Source organism: Plectrocnemia conspersa, unplaced genomic scaffold, assembly GCF_051122295.1.
Source record: "Plectrocnemia conspersa isolate PC_06_02 unplaced genomic scaffold, ASM5112229v1 ptg000012l, whole genome shotgun sequence".
Lineage (NCBI taxonomy): Eukaryota > Metazoa > Arthropoda > Insecta > Trichoptera > Polycentropodidae > Plectrocnemia > Plectrocnemia conspersa.
The window spans coordinates 28,992,407-29,014,058 of NW_028277176.1; the positions used below are offsets into that span (position 1 = coordinate 28,992,407).

At 36.8% G+C, this 21,652-nt stretch overlaps 1 protein-coding gene and 1 non-coding gene across 5 annotated transcripts in view; both read left to right on the plus strand.

Moving 5' to 3' along the window:
* Positions 1-124: 124 nt before the first annotated feature.
* TRNAG-GCC (transfer RNA glycine (anticodon GCC)) lies at positions 125-195 on the plus strand. Its single transcript has one exon. It is a non-coding gene; the product is annotated as a tRNA-Gly (tRNA).
* Positions 196-4,295: 4,100 nt separating this feature from the next.
* Positions 4,296-21,652, plus strand: part of LOC148228875 (uncharacterized) — a 113,135-nt gene continuing 95,778 nt past the window's right edge. For 2 of the 4 annotated variants that reach the window (XM_088200758.1, XM_088200760.1), the window contains exons 1-2: positions 4,296-6,972; positions 7,700-7,783. In XM_088200758.1, the coding sequence (XP_088056884.1) occupies positions 4,478-6,972; positions 7,700-7,783 (2,579 nt within the window). In that variant the 5' untranslated portion in view covers positions 4,296-4,477. The remainder of the gene's footprint in view (positions 6,973-7,699; positions 7,784-21,652) is intronic. The other 2 variants (XM_088200759.1, XM_088200761.1) reach the window with 1 other exon arrangement.

Consider the following 21,652-nt stretch of genomic DNA (forward strand, 5'->3'; position numbering starts at 1 on the left):
ATAAAATTCAGAGATTTTACTAATATACACATATAAGTCATATCTTTTTTAATTATACTTATATACATTGCCTTATATAAATATACATTGATGTATAATGTTAAAAGGTAACAATTAGCAGTAAGCATCGGTGGTTCAGTGGTAGAATGCTCGCCTGCCACGCGGGCGGCCCGGGTTCGATTCCCGGCCGATGCAATCTATTTTGCATATTTTTTTATTTTATCTCTATTTGCAAAGAAAATATATAGTATTAAAATAAATAAAACTGTATCGTTATATTTCTGTAATAATTTATTTATTATTATTTATATTTGTTTACAATTTGAAGATATACATTATTTAGCACGTGTGCACTATAACTATAATATGGTCACGCAGGGAGTAAATAATTTATCGAACATTTCCTACGAATTGTGACGCGCGCAGCTTAGTTCTAAGCCAATCATCTGTTCGACTTGGTCATAAGAATGCGCGTTGCGGCCATTCAAATCAAGCTAAAAATAAAATAAACATACAAACACATCAATTAAAATATGTTTATTTGTCATCAAATATTTAAAAATAAATACTGAAAGCGAATTTTTATTTTGAATTGATCAATAATTTTGTAATCTTCAGAAATAATAAACGTGAAAATAACACCATCTTTATAATATGTTTTTATAAAAGCTTTTTAACAACTTATACTTTCGACCCTCAAAGTGCCTAAAATATGTTGATTTTAGAGTATCTTTAATGAAAATATGTTATATATATATATATATATATATATATATATATATGGTTAATATTTCTAGGAGTCGGATTACTCCGCGTACTTTTTTGATTCCGTGTGGAATCATGGTCCCTACGTTTCGGCCAGATTCGCCCGGCCATCCTCAGGGGAAAATTGAGAATATGAACATCCGGTGTGGGCAAAGCCCAGCATGTGGTTGTTCAGATCTGAACAACCACATGCTGGGCTTTGCCCACACCGGATGTTCATATTCTCAATTTTCCCCTGAGGATGGCCGGGCGAATCTGGCCGAAACGTAGGGACCATGATTCCACACGGAATCAAAAAAGTACGCGGAGTAATCCGACTCCTAGAAATATTAACCAAATATTTCTCCGCGAAAACGCATTCAACCACATATATATATATATATATATATATATATATATATATATATATATATATATATATATATATATATATATATATATATATATATATATATATATATATATATATATATATATATATATATATATATATCTGAACAACCACATGCTGGGCTTTGCCCACACCGGATGTTCATATTCTCAATTTTCCCCTGAGGATGGCTGGGCGAATCTGGCCGAAACGTAGGGACCATGATTCCACACGGAATCAAAAAAGTACGCGGAGTAATCCGACTCCTAGAAATATTAACCAAATATTTCTCCGCGAAAACGCATTCAACCACATATATATATATATATATATATATATATATATATATATATATATATATATATATATATATATATATATATATATATATATATATATATATATATATATATATATATATATATATATATATATATATATATATATATATATATATATATATATATGTATATATACATACATACATATATATAAATACAAAGACTTCAACATTATAATTAAATAAAATATAAACTTTTAATAAATTCATAGTGTTGCCAACATTGAAAGTTTTATTGATTATTTAATATATATATATAAGATATTCCCAATAAGAAAATAATTTAAGAGGCATGTTAGATACAATATACACATACACTATAAGCTACAAAAGAAAATTACATAATAAATATATGAAGATGTATAAATACGTACATATTCAGCAATATTTAATATAATCAAGCAATTAAAAATTTGTATTTTAAATACATGTAGATAAGTTAAACATTTATACAATATTATTTTGCACTATAAATGTAAAAAAGACTGCACACAGCATGTGGAGCGCCATTTCAGCTTTTTGGTGGAGGGGGGGGGGGGATATTTGCCAATTTGTTGTCGTTTTTTTAATACGATTTTACTAACATTTATAGTTCACACTGTTCTGACCAATGCTCGCTCGCTGCCGCTCGTTCGCACCAAACTTGTTTAAATTTTAAAACGACTGTTTTTATAGCCCAAAGTTTTAAATTTATAGTACAAGGTATCAAATTTATAGTGATAACTATAAAATTTATAGTGCAGGGTAGCAAACTTGATAGGTTTTTTAAGAAAAATAAACTTACTGAAGTCCGTCCAAGACTATCTATATACCATAAGTTACTGAGTTATTATCGATATATACAGGGCCAATTACTCCAAAGGGGGCGCGATTTGATTATATTTAAAACAGTGTTGGATGTTTGTATTAGCACAAGCAGCTCCATTCAACTGGGCAAAAAAGGTCATCTCGAAAATTTTTATTCGTTTAAAAAAAATCTGATATAACATTTTCTTAGCTCCAACACTCCTAAGCAAAAAAATCTCATATCTTTTTTAGAGCTCGGGGCATTGAATATTCTCGGATCAGCGCTGGGTATATGCTGAAAAATTTTGCAACTACAAATCAGAAAAAAATAATGATTTATGAAAGAATAATGATGTTATTCTTTGAAATATAAAAAAATAAATTAAATGTCAGGGGGATCCATAATAATATTATCAATATAATGCTATTTTGCAAGTATGCTGTTAATATACGTTCATTCTAATTTTGTACTTTTACATTCTGTCTAACCACATTATTAAAATACACGTTTTCGAGTTAGCCCTTAATATTCAATGCGCTTATACTACTTTCGTAATAATAAGCATAATCTAGCAGGAAAAAGAAATGCATTGCGTTTAAATACAATCTACCTACTCTTATTCTTTTCTTTATATTCCTTTTTGATAAAAAAAATGACATTACTATATTTTATTAAATAAATAAAATATTTTGAAATTTATTATAAAAGATTGTTAATTAACTGGTTAAATGATTTACACTCTTTTCACGGTATTTACTTCTGATAATCGAATAATGACGGGTGGCAATCAAACACAGATTAGAGAGAAAACAAACTTTTCACTTCGATCGTCAGATTTGGCACAACCAAGTTGTCATCTTGGCAACTTTATAATCATAAAATGTTGGAAAATATGTTTGTGAGAAATGCGATTATAATAATTATATTATTCTTTCGTAGTGTTTTTTTACAGTTTTTTAATGTGATTTGGTGCGAATCGAACAATGATAATAAATATTTATTGTAATTAATTTCAACGTAAAATATTTACTGTTTTTAGAAATTTACGACTTTTATGTTTTAGGCACATAAAATAAAGTATGTTATTCACTAAACGGAAATGTCACTTTTTGTAGATTATTGAAAATAAATAATACATAATTATATATTTATTAAATGATTGCTTTGTTTTATTTATTATACTTAAAAGTCGTAAACCCTAACACATATTTTTGGTTTGAAAAATCAAAACTTGATGTTATATAATATTAGGTAATAATTCTGCCTCAACTCGCTCCGATGATAAATTAGTATGAATTTTCAACGTTTTGTCTGTAATTAAAATTTGATTAAAACATTAAATAAAAAAACACATTTATAAATCATTTTGTTATAATTTTCACAAGCTGTTTTTTGAGGAGTCCCCGCACCTGATTCTTGTATGAGTCATAGAAGACATAGTTAATTTATGATATGTTTATAGGATCGCGTGAGAAGAAGAGGTGGGATGATTATTATTAAGGAATAATATTTGCAACTATGAATGGAAGTTATCCGGAACTGTTTTTAAAAAATGTGACTTATAATTTTAATAACTTCTATCCAAATTATTTTTACGCTTATATTTTCAAATCGATTACCTATCACCATCTTTAGTTAAATAAAATAAATATTTAATTAATTTCCATAATAGTTGGGATATATAGTGAACAATCGCTCCCCTCTTTTTTCGAGATGCATCAAAAAAATTATTTGTAAAATATAAAATACGGAAATAAACGAAAATAACGAATTTAACGTCTTAATCGTTAGCTTATCGCGTTTTTGAGTCACCGTTTGCGGCGAATTGCGTCGCAGACGAGTGCGATTTTGGCCTTAAGCGCTCGGTTTTCGGCCCGCTTTGAAACGTCGATTTGGTGTTATTTTTTCGCTGGTTTAATTGTAAAAGTGCGTTAAAAAATGATCACGGGTCACGGGGGGAGGCGTTTTAGATTTTAGTCCGTTCGGGGGGCTCGATCGAAGAGCGCGCTCCGGAGTGCGCGGGGCGCGGGCGCGGAGTGCGGGCCGTGCGCGTGTGTGTGCGCGCGTGTGCGCCGTCTCGCGCCGGTCGGGAGGGTCGCGAATCGCGAATCGCGGCGGCTAACGAGCGGTCGAGCGACTACGACGAGTGTCGAGCGTCGAGCGTCGAGCGCAGGGCGGCGCCCGACATGTCGCCGCCGAGCTGAGCGGCCGCAGCATGGCCGACGGTCAGCCGCAGCCGCAGTCCGGCAAGGGGCCGAAGCGCGAAGACAAGAAGCCGGGGGCGGGGGCGGGGGCGGCCGCGGCTCACCAGCAGCATCAGCCGCACCAGCCGGCCGCGCGCAAGATCTCCTCCTTCCAGATCACGTCCGTGACGGTGGGGTCGCGCGCCGCGCAGGACGCCGGCGAGGACTCCGCCGACGACCTCGACGAGTCGCACACCGACGACATCTCTCGCGTCACCGACCTCGAGAACGAGACGCCCAGCTTCTCCGAGGATACGTTCTCCAAGGACGACGTGTTCTACAACGCGTCGAGCGCCTCTCTCGGCTGCGCTCCCGTCATCCCCACGTCGGCCCAGTACGGGCTGGCGATAGTCGGCCAGGACGGTCCGTCGGCGCAGTCGGTCGGCGTCGATCAGCGGCACGACCCACGCCACGACCACAAGCACGACGCCAAGGACGCCATGCACGAGCAGGTGCGCAACGAGCGTTTCAAGGTGGTCAAGATCGAGAGCACCGAGCCCTTCAGGCGCGGCCGCTGGACGTGCATGGACTACCTGGACCACACGGCCGCCAACAACGTGGACCACCAGCAGCAGCAGCAGCAACAGCCCGACCCTCAGATCCCCAACGACGTCCAGCACGAGGACGCGCAGCCGCAGTCGACTCAGCCCAAAGAGCAGGGCGCGTCGCCCGGCCAGTCCCTCGCCGCGCTCTCTCCTCCCGTCGAGATGGCGCAGCAACAGCAGCAGCAGCAGCAACAACAACAACAGCAGCAGCAGCAGCAACCGCCTCCTCAGCAGCCGCAGACCGTTTCTCACGCGAACCTCGGTCCGCCGCCGCAGCAACACCCACAACAGACGCAACCTCCCCCGGTTCAGCAGATCGCTCAAAGTTTCCCGTCTCACCAGCTCCAGCAGGCCATAGCCCAGGGCCTGCCTCAGATGCAGCAGATGCAGATCCATCAGCAGATACAGAACCAACAGGCCCAGATGCAGAGCCAGCAAGCTCAAATGCAGAGCCAGCAGGCTCAGCTCCAGAATCAGCAGGCTCAGATGCAGCAGCTGCAGGGCCAGCAGCATCTGACTCAAATGCCGAGCGTGCCTCAAATGCAACAGATGCCTCAGATGCACATGCAGATGCAGCAGGTCGCTCCCCAGCAACCGATGCATCAGATGCATCCTCAGCAGCCCCAGATGCAGCCGATGCCGCACTCGCTGCCTCCGCAGCAGACGCAGATGCAGCACATGCAGCCGCAGACGTTCCAACCGGCGATGCCGCCGCACATGCAGCAGATTCAACAGATGCCGCAGATGAACGGTCAGATGCACCCGCAGCCTCAGATGCAGCCGCAGGTCCAGATGCACCAGCAGATGCAGCAGGCGTACGGCGGCCAGCCCGTTCCGCAGCCGACCAACCAGCAGGCCATGATGGGCATGGCTCAGCAGCCGCAGCCGCTCGTTCAGACGCAGCACGTGCCGCAGTTCTATCAGGGTCAGAGTCTCACCCAAGAGGCGATGGCCAACATCGTCAACTCTCAGCAGGTGCAGAGTCTGCCCAACGGCATGCAGAGCGCTCAGGGCTCCACGCTGCCGTCCAACTTGCAAGCGATGAACCCGCAGCAGGCCGTCCCCATGCATCCGATGAGCCAAGCGCCTCAGACCATGCAGATGATGTCTCAGCCCGCTCAGAGCGTCCCCATGTCCATGGACGGCAGTCAGGTGCCCGATCCCATGTACATGAACCAACAGATGCCGATGACCCAGCACATGATGACTCAAGTTCCCTCGTCTCAGCCGCAAGGGGCGCACGCGCCTCAGCCCGGCCAGATGACCATGACGCACGTCATGCCTCCGCAGTCGGTCCCCAGTCAGAACGGCATGCCCAACATGGTTCAGCAGACTCAAGTGCCCATGTCTAACGTTCAGCAGCCTCAGATTCCCATGTCGAACGTCCAGCAAGCTCCGCAGCCGATGATGCAGAGCATGGTGCCCCAGATGCAGCCGTCGTCGGTGTCGGTGCACGGCGTTCCGACTAACGTCGTGCAGACTCAAGCCGGTATGCACAACCAAGTGAACGTCGCCATGGGCGGCTTCGTCCCTCAGGTCGGCTCGATGCCGTCGATGAACGCCCAGATGAGCATGCAGAGCCAGATGGACGCGCACATGCAGAGTCAGCAGCAGCAGAGCATCATAACGACGGCGGCGGTCTCGCAGCCGATCATGTCCGGTACCAACTCCCCCGTTGTGACTTTACCCGTCAGTTCCGCGATGACGTACGTTCAAAACCCGGCGGCCTCCGCGGCCGCCGACAACCAGAACTTCGGCAGCCCGGTCGGCGCCGTCGCGACTCACGCCTCCAACAACGGCAACGTCGTCCTCCCGAGCGGCGAATCCGGCAACGACAGCGGCGGAGGCACGCCCGCGTCCGAAGGGACGCAAGGAGACGACGGCAAAGACGAACAATCGGGACAGAACGACGACAGTGAAAGGTATGTCTATAATATAATATTATATATATATATATATACAAACTACTACTATTCACATCGTCAGAATGAAAATTATACATTTTTCACGTTACACGGTAATCGGAGATGAGTGTATTTTCACCATGAATCATAACATCATGTACGTCTATTTTTACAATAATGAATCCTACTCCCTGAAACGTCTCTTTAATCATCATTTTGAACTTTAAACGTAATCATGAATGAACTTTACGAATTCATCGCGTCGCTTATCTCGCATGTTATTTTACAAGATTGATAAATCTAAATTTAGCTATTTAAACGTATAGTGTTTATTTAGATATATTGAGATCTTGTATGTCTCTACGTTACATAACTTGCACGTTCGTTACTAATAATTTAACAGACGGTGCCAAAGTTTAAACGGTTCGATTGCTGAAAACTGCATTAGAAATCGTTCGATTCCGTCTTAAGCGCACTTCGGTTTCGCAATCTTCGTGCGCATATATGCATAAGAATGTACTTTTTACGTTCGCTTTCGACTTTCATACGCTGTAACTCGACAGAGAACTTATTGTAACGTAGTAGTTGTTCGTAGGGTTGTTTGGCATGCCGGGTTGGAGTATTTAGCATAATACACTTATCGGATCTTAAGATAGTCGTCTAACGGCGTAGATTTGAAATTATTATTTTCGATGATTGCCTTTTTTATTGTTTCACGCACTAATTAAACAAATATCGCTTATAGAGCTTCTCTGTACGACTTAATCGCCTCGATATTCATCCGAGAAGACTGGGAACCGGTGAAAACCTGCGTTGAAAAGATCTATCGGTATTATAATATTCTTATCATAAATTGTATACTAGAATTAAAAGTAGATTAGTGGACGTTTTCGATCGATCGAACGATTCGCCGCGGAGCTTTCCAGTTTATTTGTAAATTTCGTTAAACTTCTCTCAGATTTTTTAAATATTGTATATGGTTTTGTATTCGTATAACCGCAGAACGTTAACCTGTCACACCGTAAGTGAACGGGGCGTGGTATTTTAAAAACATGACATGTGCCATAAAGATCTTTTTTTGCATATTTTAAGCAGGTTTATTAAATATGGACTGAATTTACTTGATCTTAACAATTTTTTGTTCAAAGATCTGAGCCTTTTAAATGATAGCTATTTGCTTCTATTGTATTATTCAATTATTTTAACCTGTAAAGGAAAAGAAAACTATTTACCATATATGATACCATAATTTTTATTTTTAAATCTTCAGTTGTAACATGAGAGGCGTTCAGCCTAATACGTTACAACGGGGTAATGTTGAATTCAAATAATGTAAATCAGTGACATCTATTATATTATTTATAATAAATATCATATGATGACATATGTGAATTTTTTAATTATTCATCCCTGAGATTAAAAAATAGGTACAGGGCGGTTATATCCGGGCCAACCATGCAACACATGCACCGAGGCAATACAGCGCGCCTGAAAGTCGTGTTAAAACTGTATTGTTACACTTGTTAAAATTATTTCATCAGTGATCTGTGTGTCGTATATGATCAAAATTGAAATCATCAAATTTGTTTTATTTCACAAAAAAACTGAAAATTTTAAATAAAAGAAACTGGTTTTGAGGATTTGTAAACGAAATGCATTGAATTTGTTTGATACTTGTTTATTATTACGACGCCAGCCTTGCTCAAATATAACAGTTGCGAAACGTCCATTTGCTGTTTAACGTAACATTTTTTTAAATTATTTTATCAATTGTTTTCTATCTGCTGGTCGCATGAGATCAAAATTAAATACATTGATTTTGCTTCCGCGAAAAATTATGCATTGGTGATGACTGATAAAAAAACAAATAGAATACGTTTGTTATTCCACAGTATTATTATATATTCATTTATTCAATACAGCGCTGGAGTCTTCGAAATATTTAAATATAAAATTTCCAAATATCTTTTGTGGAAATTTTCCGGATGTTCCTTTAAGGTCTCGGTCGAACCCTTTTGAACATCATCGATGGTGTCGAAACGTTTTCCCTTCAACGCCAACTTAATTTTTGGGAATAGCCAGAAATCACATCTTAGCTTTGTGTGCTGGTGCATTATCATGTAACAACGACCAACTGCCGTGGGCTCGATATTCTGGTCAAACTCGATTAATTCTGACCCACAATCGATTCAGAAGGCCCAAATAGTAGTCTGCGTTCACCGTCTGACCAATTCGCGTGAATTCTTTGTGGATCACACCCTTTGAATCGAATCATTTCTTCCCTTTCGATCCGAACTCTGGCGCTTTGTGAATGACTCGCACTGATAACACCGCTTGACATGAATTACGGATCCATATCGGCCGTTCTTTTCATGTCTGCAGTGCTCAACTCTTCCGTTTGCCCGAATCTTCGGTTTAAATACGGTAGACAGTGCTTTTGGGGATGATATAGATGTTTTCGATGAGTTTCGCAGACACACAGATCAGAACGAAGAATTTCTTTAACCTTTTCAATGTTTCCTTCGATGCAAGTATTTTTTGGCGGCGGTGCGCACTCATCGTCCTCAAGGTCTTCACGACCATCACGAAATCGGCCAAACCACTTGAAAACCATTGAACGGGGCCGCATACTTTGCGCATCATTTCGTACGTTTTGGTGGCATTTTTGATGACTTTAAGACAAACTTTAATGTTATATCGTTTTTCCATGTTGATTTCTCGACCGACATATTTCTGACATAATTCATAAACCAGAAGAGCTAGCGCAAAAAAACGCATGGCACAATTAAGATATGCGCTACTAAATAGAACATAATATATGAAACTAGTCTTTGCGGATTTTACGACTTACGGTGTATTTAAATTTAAATAAAAAGTTAATTTTTCGTTTTTTTCCTGTTATCAAATTTATTTTAAAAAATATTTATACATTTTATTTATTTTTATGCAATAATATTTTCATTGAAAATGAACGTGTTCGTTCACACTGCTTCGTACCAAAACAGAAGCCGTACAATTCTGACCAAGGCTCACTCGCTACCCCTTGTTCGCACCTAACATGTTTAATTTTTTAAATGTATTTATGTATCAAAATGTTGTTTTGCTGCATAAATACGTTTTAAAATTAAAACAAGTTGGGTGCAAACGAGCGGCAGCAAGTGAGCGTTGATCAGAACAGTAAACACCCCATGAATAACTCTGCAAAATATATATTTTTTTTAAACTGTTTTGTAGAAATTTGTGGCCTTTGGATTTTTGTTTGATTTTTACTACATTACAATTAAATTTCAACCATACCAAATTGTTAGTTATTGCTCGTTATTTTAATACTTTCCATTTCATTAACCTGTTTAAAATCCACGTTAAAAGCAATAAAATCGTGCCGTCTCCGTCACAGTGGTAATCCAGCTTTCATACGACTTTTATAATATTAAAAATTGAATGAAGAACATATAAACCGAATTTTGACCAATAAAAGAGCGCAAAAAACAATTATCCCTTCTCAGAAGTCAAAAATCCACGTCAAAAGCAATAAAATCGTGTCGGAATGTAATATCGGTAAGAATTTTTTAAAACAATAATATTTTATTTAAAACAATAATATCCAAGTGCAGACATATGCGGGATGCGACGACTGTCTGTACTTCTTTTACCGCTTCTTTCCCCCTGAAAGATGAGTTTGCTTAGTTTATATTATGGACTTGACCTAATGAGTGTTCTAAAACTGTAATTCGTTTTAGAACTTTCATTAGGTTAAGTTGGGTTTGGGTTCGAACAGCAAACGGACGTTTCGCAACTGTCAAATTCAGTTTTATAGTCATTATAATAGACCAAAATTCGGTTTAAATATACTTTGACCAATGCCGTCTCTGTCTTTTAAACGTTATTATGTTGGCTTATCTGATAGATGTCCATTCGTTCAAAGTCAAACTGAATATTATATTGCTAAGTTTATGCTGTAATACAGTGTTGCTTGCGAATTTTGAAAAAAAACAAGGATTAAAGATTCGAAACATTTTTGAAGATATGAAGGTGTAGTAACTATTGTCGTCCTTAGGTTTTTTTTAAATAATAAACAAACGGCAAATTTCGACTTAAAATAAAATGTACTGATTTGAAAAATAAATTTTCGGTACTACCGGTATTTCATTTTGTAATACCGGTAATATCGAATGTAGATTTTTGCTCCAATACCGGTATTACCATTATTGCAAACCCTAGTTAAGACGACTACGCATGCGCCAAATTGATTCATAATATGCCTGCTCCTATACGTGTGGCCCGGATGTAATCGACCAGTACCGAAAAATCTTAGAAAATCTGATCTGCAAAGATCAATCATAAAAATGACTAATTATCTACTTTCTATCAATAATAATTTAAAGTATATTTGAGCCTGAGTCTTTCAGGTATTAGTCATCGACTTATGCCACTGATCTATCGTGCTGGTTGAAAAATAAATCTCAGTTTGACATAAAAATCTTTAATTAATTTTTTTATTATTGTACCCACATTTTGTCGAAACTGGTTCATGCTTTTTAGCAAACAGTACCGTATTAAAATCAAAGACATCAGTGGTGCTTATGACGTTCAGAGCGTTTCTAAATCTAATAAAAAAAATACTAAAACTCGTTTGTGCTCATATATGTAAAGATTGTTAATATTTACATTACGTTTGAATTGCTTCAGATGTTACAATTACTATGTAACATAAATCATCATTGGACTACTTACAGATGCCACGTTTGTAAAAGTTGATCGATACCGAGTGTATGGCTAAAGAGAAAATACAGACAGGTTCAAGAACCTGACGACGAGTTAAAAATGAATAATAAGAAGGTCACGTTTTCGTGGATTCTCGGATGATAACTTCCAAAACAGTCGCAATGGACGGGGTGGAGATTGTTGTCTCGACGACGGTCAGTTTCTTTGGGGCGTAGCAGTTTCGAACGATCTTTTCCGTTTTCGAAGATCTGAAAATGAATATGAGAAAAGAACGAAATAGCGATGAATGAATGAAGATAGCGTTGTTATTCAGTTTACGAGGTCGCATCTGACTTTTACTAATTCGAGATTGCATTGGCCTAATAAATTATCTATGCATTTTTTATTAGTTAAATCTGTTTTAGTTTCGCGTATTTCGTAACGATTGAGTCATGCGATTATTGTAATTTATACAACGCGCGCTCGCAGATATGTTCGACGCGTCGGATCCCGGAAGCTGTGTTCAATTTTGAGTTCGCGTTTGCGGATTTTTTGCACGAATCAGACTCGGACCTCGCCCCGCGGCGCCGTCGGCCTTGTCGAGTTTCCGTCGCGTTTTTTACGGAATGTTTTGACGGCCGATTATTACATGGGATAAAAAGAAAGTATAGACAGACGCTCGCCGCCGAGACGAGGCGCGCTTTCTACGTCGTCCGCCAATTTTTTCCCTAGGCTCTCCCCCTTGTGGCCGGAATCTAGCGCTTTGTCTAGGTCGGCCTCTCCTTTCAGACGTTTCCGCAGTCGATCGCTCGGGAGACCGCGGCGGTCACGGCGACAGGTCGGGCCGGTCGTCGCCTCTCGCGATTTTAGTCGCAGATTGGCATTCCTCGCACTCGCGATTTGCAATTAAAACGAGTCTTCTATTAATGGAGAACGAGGCAAGGTCGGACGAGTGCCGGCGGGTCTACTGCGGATCTTGCTACAAGATCAGGCTGGTGACGGTGCCTCCGAAAAGGAGGTGGGTATCCTCTCCGGTACCCGGCTGGCGCGAGGATTACTCGCAAAATCGTGCCATCGAAGAAGTCGATCGAGCGCAGTTAGGGTTGCCAGGCGTCCGGATTTAAAATTAGTTTTACTAACATTTGATTCGAATGACGTTTGTTTTATCTTCCCAAGTCAGTCTAGAGAAGTATTCGGCGATATTAGGCCAACATACTATACTACAAAGTACTGTGCAAAAGTCTTCGACACCCTAATTTATATTTTTCCCCAAACATTTCTCATTCAGCAGCTATCTGCTCTTTTAATGTCTTCTTGTCATTTATTTATTTACCATAAATTATACGCTGCAACATGATGACAGGCCTTAGCCCAATGCGTTACAGCGGGGTAAAGACAATTCACACCCTCAAATCAACCTGTAAGCTAGTAATGTTTTATTAAATTATTATTACACCTTTCAATTAATAGATGTATTTATGCACGGTCTAGCTCGATTTTATTTTTGATGATATGTATCAAAATTATCATGATACATATCATCAAAAATAAACCCATTGAACCCGGAAGTTATATTTATGTCAATTTATTTTCTCTTTGAACTTTCGATGAGATTAAAAACTGGGTTCGTTTCGAATAGTAGCAATGAAACTCTTCGGATTCATATCACTATCAGCACTAATCGCAAAATTTTTCTGAAACTGAACCGAGCTACTCGTTCTATCTCAGTTTGCGTAAAACCATATCATTATCTCTCTCACTCTCGTCACTTAACACGCGAGAGAGCGAAAGGGAACGTATCTCACCGCTCGCGCTCGAAAGAGCAGCTCCGACTTCGGTCCGTTTGCCGACAATGTTCGGAAGCGCTCGAAGCTGGCCAAGTCGACTGACTTACCCCCACTTTACCTCCCGTTCTCGGTAACCTCGGACAACTTCCGAGAGATTTTAGACTGAACTCGACCGAAGTAACCCCACTATATTATTTTGCCCCGACCTTTTGATGCCTTTGTTTAATTATGTGATTTTGAAACTGTTAGTGGATACCGTTTGATAGATGTATAAATTTGTTTTTTGTTTTACGCCTTTTTTTTCGTTCATTATATTATCAATTTAAGGGTCAAACCCCTGGATTATTTTTGCAAATTATGTACTATATTTTCGTTTATTTAATTATAATGTCTGTACAATTTCGAACACCGTGTCATTTATTATTTTGTAAATGACAATAGTCTCCACTCACATATGCAAATTTATCTTCAAACGTAAACAGTACCCAAATGACTCTTAAACCTTTTCCAAGAAATGTATAGCTGCTTGGTCAAGTTAATTCTCAAAGATGCTGAATAGCTCAGAATACATAAGCTGAATTTGACATTTTTCAGTGAAGCGTAAAAATGAAAAATTATTGTTTATATTAATGTTCAGTTCAGAAATTATCCCTATATACAATTTTTAGCGATGGATAATTAATGTAAATTTTATTTCAAACTATACAATTTTACCTGAAACGTGATAATACGCCCAACAAAAACTAATTAATTATTCTCTTCATAACAAAAATGGAGTGTGTTGGCGATGAAGGGTGAATTTTCAACAAATTACAAAGGATTTTAAAGTTGTTTCAAACAACATTTACTTTCGTGGGTCAAAATGAACTTTCAACCAATTTCAATGATGATACAATATTATAATATATTTGAAATATTTTTTTGATACAGTTTTTTGCTGTCTCTTTGATATTATATTGTTTTTATTTAAATTTTAACTATATAGAATGTTATTTTTAAGTTCGCGCTATTATGCGAATTTTTACTGTTAATTGAATTTTTACCATGTTTTCACCGCAGGAAATGGACCGTTCCGAGCTAATTTGAACCGTCACAGCACCAGACTAGTATAATTAATATTAACAGCCCCTCGTCAAATTCATATATAAGATAAATTATATATTTCTTTAAATTATTGTTTTCATAGGCATCACAACAAAAATATTAGTACTGAGCTCGCTTTATGTAATATTTGAATGCGTAATCTCAACTGGGAATTTTTATATATTATTTAATAGACAATCTAAAATATGATAATAGATAATTCTGTCTAAATTGTTGATACGTTGAAGATATCAGTTCCAAAGGTAAAAACTCGTTAATTGTTTACAGCCTAATATAACTTGCAGCTATATAATACGCCGCTTTCTACCTTTCGAGCCATTATAAAAGACGATATTATCGTTTGACTGTACTAAACAGTGAATGCAATTTGCATTTGCCGAATGCAAATGTTTCGCCCACCCGAATGTGCGAACTATTTTCTATCGCGACTTTCGACCCGCGTTATATTAGGTAGGCCGCGAATGTTGACTTTCGCAAAGTACGAATCCGTCGAGGTCCCGTACTTATTTTGACGTCTATCCTAAATCATGTTTATATTTATGTAGACTTCCGCGTGCAAGATGTGTAATTTTCGCGTGTATTGTGAGAGACCGTCAGTGAAATGACCGTGGCGGTGTCAGTCACTCGTCGTCATTGAACTGTGCTCGTGCGCAATTATTATCGTCGATAGTTGTAGATGCAATGCGAAGGTTTTTGTCAATCTTGGGTTAGAATTATATTTAATATTGAAATCAATAGGAAGGATTTATTCGACATATGATATTTTTTAGGACAGCACCTTTCTATGTGACATTTCCACTTGAATTATTATAGTTATAAATAACTAATTTACCGAATAAATAATATGATCAAAAACGATTTGGATCAGATAAAAATACTCTAATTAATTAAAAATCCATTGCATCATGCTCGCTCCAAAATTTTAGTAAAAATGTGGTCCATCTTATCGCGCAGTTTGAAAGTTTTGAGTATAAATATACGGCGGTGTGACAAAATAATTGGACCAGACATTTTTGTAGTTTCTACACAATTACGTGATTTAAAGTAAAAACAATCTTTTCACACATTTTTAATTTAACAAAAATAATATCTAGTAACACCACCTTTCTCTTTTTTTACTTCGAGTACTAGGCATACTCTCCATACTAGCTATTATTGTTTTTTGGTTCGTTTAGCCACACGTTTTCAATGTATTTTTTTTTCAAAAAATCTAAATTAGTATTTAAGCACTTGTATACGATGGATTTAAGAACTGCTCAACAATTTTCTATTGGATTTATATCAGGTGAATTACCTGACCAAGGTAAAACTTGTATATTTTTGCTTTGCCAAGTAATTCTTTATTGATTTTGTCGTATGGCAGGGAGTTGTATCTTGCATAAATATAGTTGTTGTTTTTGTCAATAAAATATGGGTAAAAATAAAGGGGACCGACACCTTGCCACTAGTAACAGACTTGCCACTTTTTATACCTTCTTCCTTGTACTTCTCCAAAGGTCGCCTATATGCACATAATCGCATTGTTCGGTCAACGTGCGCATGATTTTTTAGTCGAAGAAACAAACAAAACATTTATAGCGTAAATGAAGAAAAAAAACATTTTAAAATATAATTTAAAGACATACTTTTTTCCAACCATTAGCAGTCTAATCTCGGTGTTGCTTGGCCCATTCGAAACGTTTTTTTTTTATAGCGTTTGTTAGTCGTGGCTTTTTCGCTGCGTGGCTGATTTTAACATCCAACTCACGTAATCGACGTTATTCCTTCATCATTTAAAATAGCTGTTACATATTCATTTATAACCCGCCTATTCCGCAGTGTAATAGAAACAATTTTTTCTGTGCGTTCTAGGGGTCGTTTTGCGTTTTCGTCAACTTTACGCATAGGGTTGCTGTCTTAAGTGCTAACATTTTTTTTATTCTCATCACTGATTGATGAGACACGTTGCTTTTTTTAGGCTATATCTTGGAAGTATGAGTTTTTTGACCAATTTTCAATATTTTTCTTTGTGCCATTATATAAAAATCTTACACAAAAAATACTATTAAATAATAACAAATGAATTCACAAATTATCATTTACGAACAATTATTAATGTAAGTGATAGTATAGAAAAAGATTAGAAAATAAAACGTAATTATTTTATCCGAATGTTTTGACAGAACCACAGATTGCTGCACACTGAATGTCTCCTTTGTTCAATATGTAACTGTATCATATCCCCAACATTTTGGGTGTACATATAATCATCGCTTTCTGACGAGCTTCAAATCTTTAAACATACATTTATTTCCTGCATTACTTGTTTATAAAATACAGTCGACCCCCTATAGCGTAGAGATTGTGACTTATAGAAATACTACGCTATAGGGGACTAGGAACCCATACAAAATTTGAGGTTAGGTGAATATATGTGAATTGAACGAAATCATAAAATCAAACGTTTTTCCATTTATTATGTAGTAAATGCCCTTTTATTTAGTTTGTAAACAAGAGCATGTTCTTATTACGACACGAGCGCGAAGAATGTCCTTTATTTTGCGAGTGCCAGGGGAGTCAAACGCAACAGTTTTTTGAGTTATTTTTTAAAATGCACAAGTTTACAATGAATAAATAATAAAAAATCAATATAAATTATCAAACCTTTTCTTCAGTATGTTTTATTTTAGGATATTAATAAAAGCTATTAATTATATTAAGAAAAAACAATAACGATAGAAATGAAAAAAGTTAAACATCATAAATCATGTAATTATGCATTTAATTACTGTCAGTGTCATCTAATACCACGTTCCATCGAGACCTTTTTAATACCTATGGAGGACACCATCACTTTCATTTATAGTAGGATAATTTTCTTTATTGTCTTCTGTCTGCACTTCTACTCGAATTTTATAATATGATGCTTGACATTTTTCTAATTGTTTTTTTTAATTCAGCAGATCGCTATTGAATAAATTATTATATTTACATGGGTTTTGCATTTAAATGTTGGATATAAAGTGTCCTGTATCATGTATTTATATAAATTTAATGATTCATTAATACTTTTTTAGATTTGTAATAGATATGTATTACATAATTAAATAGTTTTATTATAAAAAATAGAATGGTTGAAACCCCCTGATACGTGTATACATAATGCATTAAAAAAACATGTTCATTGATTTGCTTGATCATAATTTTTCCATAGCCATACAAAAAGAAATATTTTCTTAATGTATTGTGATGAATATCCCTGCGCGGCGGCGTTTCGTATAGCGAAGTCAAGATACAAACAGTCATAAAAACTACGCTATACGAGGGAACGCTTGGGGTGGTCCAATTATTTTGTCACACCACTGTATACTGCCATTTTTCGATAAAGTAAAGCAGACATTTAATTGAATTTTTTAGAACGGTTTACTATAAATTATTTTATTATATTTAAAGGAAATTGGTTGCAAAAAATAAATCATTTTTTTTTAATTTCATTTAAAGGTTGCACAGTGAGAATATTTTTGAAAATTTTACTTATGAATGAACTTATTATACGCTGATCAGCAAATTTAACCTAAAGATCGCTTTAATTATTATAATGTGCAATTCACCCACATAGGAATAAAAATAGTATTCCAATTCAATGCATTTTTTCTACCTAATATCGAGCTTATATAGCTACACTGGTGGTAAAACGGTAATAATCCACCTACTCATCAGAATTACTTAGTCGGTCTGATATCCACTTATTCAAAATAGTTCATATTATTTAATTCTAAATGCAATATTATTTAATTCTAAATGCAATATTATCTAGCTTAGTGTTTTGTGTTATATTTTATTCAGCGCTATATTTTAATAGTACATGTTACATTTGAGTAACCTTGAATATATGTTAAAAAGCTGTACTTATACTTATTTTTTTAGTTAATAATAATTGTGAATATGTATTTGCATGCAATAATGTCTCGGCCATTGGTTGTATTTTAGATGAAACAGCGTATTATTGTTCTGTGTGAGCTGAGCGAATCTTGCATATTTATCTATATTTGTATACCTATATGGAATTATATGAACGCTTAAGAAGCACCAATAAAACACTAAGGACGAAGATTTTATCATTAGTATCTTTCAGACATTCGTATAACTAAACCATTACGTTGATTAGTTTTACTTAGCTTAATTTGAAGCAGAAAACGAAATTTCGCTTCACGTGGCCGATATATTATACGTAGCGGCTTACTCTCGAATATAGCTTTATAATCTGATTGGCGTCTGTAAAAGCGTGAGTTATATTTATTTACTTTGCATATAAATAAATATTGCATAACCTCTATCGCGTATATACCTGTCTGTGCATAGGTATGTACATACATAGCTTCTCTGGTAATTTCCCTGCATATTTCGGAGCCCAAATCGATATCAGCCGGAGGATTCTCCATTTTTTTTTCATTGTACTTTCACCTAACCAAAGCGTTCTCGTGTGTGTTTGGCCGTTTGCTCAGTAATGTATTGACGTTTTATTTTAAGACATTTTGGTCGGGTTGCGTGAAGAAGGTAAATCTCGACTCATAACGGCGCAATTAGTTCGGTTCGATTTTTGGTTCGACGTCGTTGAAAAATCGGTATTTCTCGTCGAGAAATTCCAGTAGTGGCGTTTTAGAGAGAGATAAAAATGATATCATTGTTTATTGGCCTGCTAGGCGGAATTTTTTCTCAGAAGAGTAAATAAAGCGAAATTTTTTAAGATGATCGAGACGCTTGAATGAAATCGAAATTGCGCAACGGTTGTTTATTTTATACAAGAAACATAAACATTTTTGTGGGCTTTCGTCATGTGTTCTAAAACTAATTTTGAGATTTCAGTTAAATGTTGTCATTCATCTGGAATTTGTCATGAATTGTGTTAAAATATGCTTCTGAAACTCTCCAGCACATAATTGTGGTTCATTCTAACTAAATAAGTGTTTGCACTTAAATAAGGGAATTTATTGATTTTCTCATACACGTTTCATTATATCATATTATAAATACTGGCCATTGTTTATCTTCATCGCTGACAACAGTAGTATTTAATTCACGAGTGGTTAACCAGACATTGTTTTCGGCTATTGTTTCGATACGACCATTGTCTTACATAATACATTTCAGCGGACTCTTATTCCCGAGACGTTACGAAACAAGGTTGACATTTTTGATTTTACTCTTGCCAAATTTGTACCATTACTAGAAATGCAAAATAAGCGTCGATCAGTAATTGTATTATTACAGATGTTCCATGTTATTTTTTTACAGTGACGCGCTGACGCTACAAACTCGTCACGAAAAAGTGTCATCTAAAAATAACGATATCTTTCGATTTATGTTAAAATCCACTTTCGTGTCGCAGAAATTAATTAATTCATTCGCGCGAAAGCTCTGGTAATTTATTCAAATTTGTAAACTAAGAACGTTGAACTTTTACGCCATTGTTTATTATACTAGAGACCTAAAATTACATATTTGTGTTATATAAGTTGATAATATAGAATAGTAAAATATGTTATAAAGGAGGCAGCAACAATAAATAAACCCGTTAAAGATGACAAGGCAGTGATACGATTTCTATAAAATCGTTTCATATGCTTTAACCTTTATACATATGTCATAGCTTTACAATCCAAATGCATCTATGTCATACCCAATATATTTTCTATTTTTTGAAGCCATTTTAAATGACTTGATGATAAAATTTCCAGTATTCTATTTCATTAGTTACTCAGTGATACTTCTATCAATATATTACGGCGTCGGCGTCGTTGCAGTGGGAACGCTCGGTAACGAGCGTTCCCATTGCGACGGCGACGACACGATTTTATTGCTTTTGACGTGGATTTTTGACTTCTGAGAAGGAATAATTGTTTCTTGCTCTCTTCTATTGGTCAAAATTCGATTTACATGTTCCTCGTTTAATTTGTAATATTATTATAAAAGTCGTAGTACCCAATGGAAAAGTTGTAACATATAAATAAACGAATAATAATAATATAGTATTTGCTTGGACGGACAAAAAAATAATCACGATGTGGACTAGGCGTGCCTTATCAAATATGGTACTATTCCCATATAGTAAATTTTTATATTATGAAAGAAAAACCAAGAGAGATGTTTAAAAACGTAATTCAAAATCATAACTTCATGTAGGAGATTGCTTCGAGAAACATATTGTGTGCAAAAATAAAGTAATATAAAAAAAATATTCCGTGCGATTAAATATATATTGAGTCATTGGTGTTGTGTGAATTACAACAGTGAACAATCAACTAAATACTATTTACAAAGATAGATAAAAATTCATTCTTTTGTCATTGCATTCTGGGGTTGTTTTTTTCCAGGTAGTGGTCTCAACATCTGGAACTGGTATAGATTATATCTTAAATAAATGATACATAAATAATATGTAAAATGTCTCATTTTTGTGATTAATTTATTAATTAATTATTTAAATTGGGCCGCAGTGGATTCAATAAAAAAAGTTTTTCTCTGCTGAAGGTTTAAAGATGACATTTTATTGTCAATACTGATTTAGTGAATATAATGTAATGCTAGTTACTTAGAGATTAGTATGGTGAAACGTTGATACTATAGTTTCAAAAAGAGGAGACTAGTGCTTATGGGGTCGGATTTTTCCACATCTCAAATCTAGCTCGTTCTTAAAAACAAAGATCGTATGGACGGACACATTTATAAACGAGCTTCACATACTGAAACAACACTCTTTTTTATGTCTTATTCATGAGAGAACATTCCCATATTGGATTGCGTGCGATCTCAATGTCTGGCCTCGTTGGCGAAATTGATTTTTTCGCACACAATTCTCTCCGCTCCCTTTCATTATCGCGCTACAACCACCCACCCCAGATCCGACAAATGTCAAACATCCGATCGAGCCGCTACGGATATAGATAGCCATTTGCTCGCCGTCGTTATCTACGCATCTCATACATATTCATAACATAGCGTGCGCTATCATAATCAGCACGTGGACGGCGTCTAGCGTTTATAAACACAAAGCGGTCTAGGCGCATTCGCGTGGTTGGTTGCCCTCGGTCTATGTTATATTTTTTGCTCTCTATCGATCATGT